This window comes from Phascolarctos cinereus, unplaced genomic scaffold, assembly GCF_003287225.1.
Source record: "Phascolarctos cinereus isolate Bilbo 61053 unplaced genomic scaffold, phaCin_HiC Scaffold_5;HRSCAF=322, whole genome shotgun sequence".
Taxonomy (NCBI): domain Eukaryota; kingdom Metazoa; phylum Chordata; class Mammalia; order Diprotodontia; family Phascolarctidae; genus Phascolarctos; species Phascolarctos cinereus.
In genome coordinates, this window is record NW_027555958.1 from 464,814,949 (window position 1) to 464,820,948 (window position 6,000).

The 6,000-nt window shown below is 47.3% G+C and overlaps 1 protein-coding gene across 1 annotated transcript in view; it reads left to right on the top strand.

The window, feature by feature from the left end:
* The window catches only part of PGM1 (phosphoglucomutase 1), an 80,346-nt gene extending 78,670 nt beyond the window's left edge, over positions 1-1,676 (top strand). Inside the window, exon 11 of the mRNA XM_078156682.1 lies at positions 668-1,676. Within this exon, the coding sequence (XP_078012808.1) occupies positions 668-757 (90 nt within the window). The 3' untranslated portion in view covers positions 758-1,676. The remainder of the gene's footprint in view (positions 1-667) is intronic.
* Positions 1,677-6,000: the final 4,324 nt, after the last annotated feature.

A 6,000-nucleotide genomic window follows, 5' to 3' on the forward strand; every position in this document is an offset into this window, starting at 1 on the left:
TCTGCCTTCTATACTCTCAGTGCCTAGCACATGGCACATGGAAAGGAATTAATATATACTGCTAATTGACTGATTGATTGGTTATATCAGCACCCTCTATGCCCGGATTACACTCCCTTTTTTCCTTCCTCTCTTGGAATCCCTAGCTCTCTTCAAAGGCTGCCTCCTACATGAAGCCTTTCTGGATTTCCCCAGCAGAGTGTTGCTATCCCTCTGAAATGCAGCACACATGCATACACACACACACACACACACACACACACACACACACACACACACAGAGTAGAATGTAAACTCCTTGAGGGCAGGGACTCCTTTATTTTTCTTTGTATCTCCACTTAATAAAAAGACACTTAATAAAAAGACACTTAATACATGCTTATTGAATTGAATTAACCAGGTATTTATTAAGAACCTGTTAAACGGGATGGGGAAGGGAATAAAATATGAAAGAGATGTAGTCCCTGCTATTGAAGAACTTGCAATCTAGTGGGTTGTAAGCAAGCCAGCCCCAAGTGGAACGCCCAGTGCTAGGGTAGCTCAGACTGGGGGGGAGGTCCTTGGAACAGCGCCCATTCCTGCAGGTACAGCTGGCTGGCGCATACTGAGATGTGGCTCTCACAATTTCTCATGCTTGTGTTTCCATCTCTCCCCTCCTCCCCCCCAGGTCATGTTGGCCCCCCTCATTTCCATCGCCCTGAAGGTCTCCCAGCTCCAGGAAAGAACCGGCCGCTCTGCACCCACCGTCATCACATAAATTCTCATCTCAAGATGCATGGCCCGCCACTCCAAGGCCTCCTTGCTACACGGTTTTAAGAACAAGAAAAAATTATGTTTTTACTCAGGCTTTTTATTATCAATGTTTTCCCCCAATATGTTAATGTGTGTTGTGAAGGTACTAGGAACTGAGAAAAAAATGGAAACCGTGGTGCTGTGGGAGTGAGCCCTTCCATTGCCCCATCCCTTTTCATGTCCTGCAGATAAAGCAGGGTGGTGCATTGGGTAGAGTACTTGACTTGGAGGCAGGAAGGTCCTGAGTTTGAATCCTACCTCTGACTTTTACTAGCTGTGTGACCCTGGACAAGTCCTTTCCTCTCTCAGGGCCTCAAGTCTCTCCTTGGTTCTCATCTGCAAAGTCCAAGGGTTGTAATTTGCCTTGGTGAAGGGACTTTGCACACCAGGGAGGTCCTGCATGGATGAAATCAGTTCTTTTCTTCATTCCAGCACGCTTGTGCATGGGATCTAGACAGGGAAGGACCCCAAGTGATTGTGTAGTCCAAGCCCTTTAATATTACAGATAAAGAAGCTGAGGCCAGGGGAGGGCAGGTCACATGCCCAAATTAGATAGGTACTAAGCGTCAGAGGTAGAATCTGACTCTGACTTGAGGAATGTTTACCTGCCTTTGGCCAAAGGACAAGATCGGGTGAACTCTCAGGCTTACACGGCTGTCCTTTCACCATCAGAACTCCCAATGAGTCAATCACGTGGCCACTGGTGTTTCTTCCCAAATGTGGGGAAGACTGCTCGATTTTCTTTTCTGGTTTTCGTCTGGAACTCACCATGTCGACCCCATCATTTCAGGTGCCTTCTCCTCAGTCAATGTTGATTGATTTCCACCATGTTTCTCATCATTTGCTCCCACAAGTATGGCCAGATATTAAACAGGATTGGATCATGTTGCCTGATGCTTTGTCCTTCCTCCGCCTTCCCTCCCACACTGGAACACTCTTCTCCCTGGGGGGAAACCCAGAAAATAAAAGGCTTTGGGGAGTGAGGTTTCATTCTGATCTCCTAGGCAGAGGGCAAAATGGATTTCGCCCCATCTTCAAAGACTTGGACTCTTTGGAACCAAAGTTTCAAATCCTGGTGGGCTAAGTGAGCCCTTCAGGCTGCCAAGGTAGATCAGCTAAGCTTGACGTACTTTGGTGGGAGGCAGAGGAAGGGCAGACACCTTCCAGATAAGATCTGGAATTACAGAGCCCTGACGCTGAGGTCCTGGGGCGCCACTGGGGAGCAGAGCTTGTCTGACTCTATTGGCATTTGGCTGTATGGTATTTATTGGTATTTTAAATGTCTGCTGTGTGACAGACCCTTTGACAAGCACTTTACAAACGTTTCATCTAGTCTTCACAACAACTCTACTAATGCTGTTATCTCCGTTTTTGCAGTTGAGGAAAATGAGACAAACAGAGGTTCTATGATTTGCTAGTAAGTGTCTGAGGCTGGATTTGACCTCGGGTCTTGTGGATTCCAGGCCCAGCCCTCTGCCCACGTTGCCATCTGGTTGCCTCCAGTTGGAGGGTCTTCCAGATAGAGGTTCCCATTGCAAAGAGACAGAGTTGGTGGCCAAGTCTTGATTTTACCTCCACATTGTGTCTCAACTTTGTTGATTCAATCAACAGGCATTTATACTCACCTCATTCTATCCGCTCACAGGCCACCCTGATTCAGACCCTCATCCCCCCTCCCTGGACTTCTGCCACAGCCACCTAACTAGTGAGAGAAACTGGTGGAAAGAGGGAAGCAGCGTCCAAGAGGAGGCTGCAGCGAGCATTTCTTACACTTCTTTGATGTGTCAGGCCCAGTCCTAGGTGGTGGGGGTCCAAAGATGAAAATGCTTATCTGTGTTGCCTTTTGAAGTTCCTTCTGCTCCCTTCTGCGCACTGTTTTAATGTTTCTTGGCATTTCTTGGCACTGTTTTTTTTTTTTTTGGCATTTTGTTGGTGACTTTTTCATTGGTAGAACAACGTCTTCAGCTCTGTCTCCTGGTATGTGAGTCAGCCGACCCAGCAGACAGTGTTGTTGGGCACCTGCTGTGTGCTGAGTGCTGTTAGGAGAGCCAGAGGATGTCTTATGGAGCTGACCATCTGGTGTGGGCGATACAAACACACACATGATTCGTCAGATGGTGCCGTAAAGGATGCACGTCATCACATTTCAGACCTAGAAGGAACCTTAGCTGGGTGGCACAGTGGATGGAACACTTAACCTGGGATCAAGAAGGCCTGTGTTCAAATCGGACCTCAGACGCTTAATAGCTGAGTGAGCCCCCAGCCTCAGTTTCCTCATGTGTAAAATAGGGATAATACCAGGTGGATAATATTTATGAAGCATTTTGCAAACCTTAAAGTATTATAAAAATGTTAGTTATTATTTAGTCTAAACTACTTATTTTACATTCCAAAGTATGTACATTGAATTCAAGAGGTTCCTTTTAAATATATATCTATATAATATTATGAAAATGCATATGTGTATATGTGTATATACATACTTATACATACATAATACACATGTGTATATATATATACACATGTGTGTGTATATATATATGTATGTATGTATGTATGTATGTATATGTACATATACATATGCTAAATAGCCTCTGAGGCCCTTGCTGGCTCTAGATGTCTGAGCCTGGGACTATTAGGTCCGTGGGGGATGGGGCTGTCCATGCACAAACAAGGTCCTCAAGAAATTTTTTGGCGAATTGAAATGATTTGACTTGGGAGGCGAGGAAACATGGAGTTACAGATGAGAAACCACTTTCTGGAACATTGCTTTAAAACTCTATGAACCTGAAGGAAATGCATCTGTCATGTCCCATGTTCCCTGATCTTCCCATCTGATTCATTTCAGTTCATGAGATATTTCTTGAGCATCAGTTTTGTGGTAGAGATGCAAAGGTGTGCTTGTCTAGCTGCATCCCCCGGGACCTCATAGTCCTAGGCTTGGACATCTAGAGCCAGCAGGGGCCGTCTGGGCCAACCCCATTGTGTTTCACATGAGGATACTGAGGCTGGAGAGATGAAATAACTTGTCTAAGATCTCCCAGATGGCAAACAGAGCAGAAATTCAAACCCAACTCTTCTTACTCCTAATCTAAAGCACTCCACTGGGCCACACTGCCTCTCCTAGGGAGTTGAGATCAGTTCGCAGAGGTGGGGTGGCCATACCCATCATCAGGATAGCTAGCATTTCTGGAAGATTCCGAGTGCATTTTTATCTTATTTCATTTGATCCTCACAATAGGCCCTGGGAGGTAGGTGCTATTATGATGTCCATTTTACAGAGGAAGAAACTGAGGCAGATTGAGGTTATTTGACTTGCCCAGGGTCATGCAGCTAGTGAGTGATTGAGACAGTCCTCTTGATTCAAAGTCCAGCACTTCATCTATTGGGCTACCTAGTTGTCTTGAATAGAAATGGGGTAGGTGGAAAGAAGAGGAAGGACAAGAGGAAGAAAGAGGAGGAGGAGGAAGAAGAGGTGATTTACTACTGGTTTCTTGGTTAGGGAATCAAGAAAGGCTTCAGGATACCTTTAGCCTCAGAAACTAAAAGAAGACAGAAGGGGCAAGCAAAGGGTGTGTGTGTGTGTGTGTGTGTGTGTGTGTGTGTGTGTGTGTGTGTGTGTACCAATAATTCTAAGAAGGATGGGAGGAAATAACCCAGACGACAAAGAACATGTAAAGTGCTTTGCAGACCTTGAAGTCAGAGGTCTTAACCCTTCCTTGTGTCCTGGACCCCTTGGCCAGTCTGGTGAAGCCTATGGACTCTTCTCCAAATCGTGTTTTTAATTGCATAAAATAAAATACCTAGGGTTACAAAGGAGATTAATTATATTAGAATACAGTTATCCAAGTATTAAAAAAAACCTAACCCAAACTAAAGCTCACCGTCATTATGGCCATCATCATCAGTATGAGCACAGAGACTGCCCTGTTCCAGACACAGTGCACAGAGAAGGGGTGGACGAGGTGGCAGTGTGGGGGGACCGGCAGCCCCCTCCAAGCGTGGCTGGATGTGGTTTGTGAACGGAGCTCATTCTCTGCAGGGAGTGGTGAGGATTACAGGGAGAAGGTTATACTGCAATTGCTTTGGGACCAGGCTGGAATCCTATATTTTCTGCCCCCCCCACCTCATGCAGCTGTCATCTCAGGCCCAAAGCTGCTGGCTGGGGGTGCCCTGGGGTAGGGGTGGGGGGGCAGAAAATGGCCAAGCTTCCAGGGGGAGGGCTGCAGCCTAGCAGGAAGGCAAAGACAGTGGCCCAGGGGCTTTTCACTTCAGAGACGACTCAGACTTGGGGCATTTGGCTCCTATTGGGTTCCAAAGGCATCTTTGCCCTGTGTTCTCACAACCTTGTTTGGGCAACAAGCTTTTACTAAGCCCTTGCTATGTGCCAGGCACTATGTGAAGGGCTGGGAAGACACATCCAAGCAGGAAGAGAGTTCCTGCCCTTGAGGAGCTGATCTGGGGAAAGTGGGAGCTTAAGAGGGTGGGGAGGGAGGGTGGCTCGTGCCGGAAGCACAGCCAAGAGAAGAAGGTTGGCCAACCTGCGTCTCCCTGAAGCAGAAGCCCTGTGGAGGCAGAAGCTCACCAGAGGCCCAGGGTGAGAAGATGGCGGGCACCAACAGATGGTGCAGGTGAGGAGGCCCTGGACTCTGAGGGATGCTCCAGGGTAAGGCAGCCGAGGGATGATGACAGACCCCAAAGTCAGAAGGGCAGCTGGGAGAGCCGTCCCATTCTTTAATGGAGGAGAAAGCTCATTGGCTCTGGGTCAGAGGTTGTATTTTTGTCATTGGGTCATTTCAGTCATGTCTGACTCTTTGTGACCCCACTTGGGTTTTCTTTGCAATGATGCTGTAGTGGTTTGCCATTTCTTCCTCCAGCTCCTTTTACAGATGAACAGTCACTCCCTCAATGATAACCCTGGAAAAGTGATCTGGTCTTCATTTGAACACCTCCAGTGAAGGGGAGCTCACTACCTCATGAAGTGGCCCAACTCACTTTTAGACAACTTTGATCATTTGGATGTTTTCCCTTGGTCCCAGCCAACTCTGACTCTCAGCAGGTTCTCTGCCAGCTCTGCCCTCTGGGGCCAACTCAAACAAGCTAATCCCTCTGCTGAATGTGAGCCCTTCAAGGACAGCTGCCTGTTCCCTGGGAGTCCTCTTTCCCCCAAGACCAGCACGCCTGGTTCTTTCAGCTCATTCTCACCTG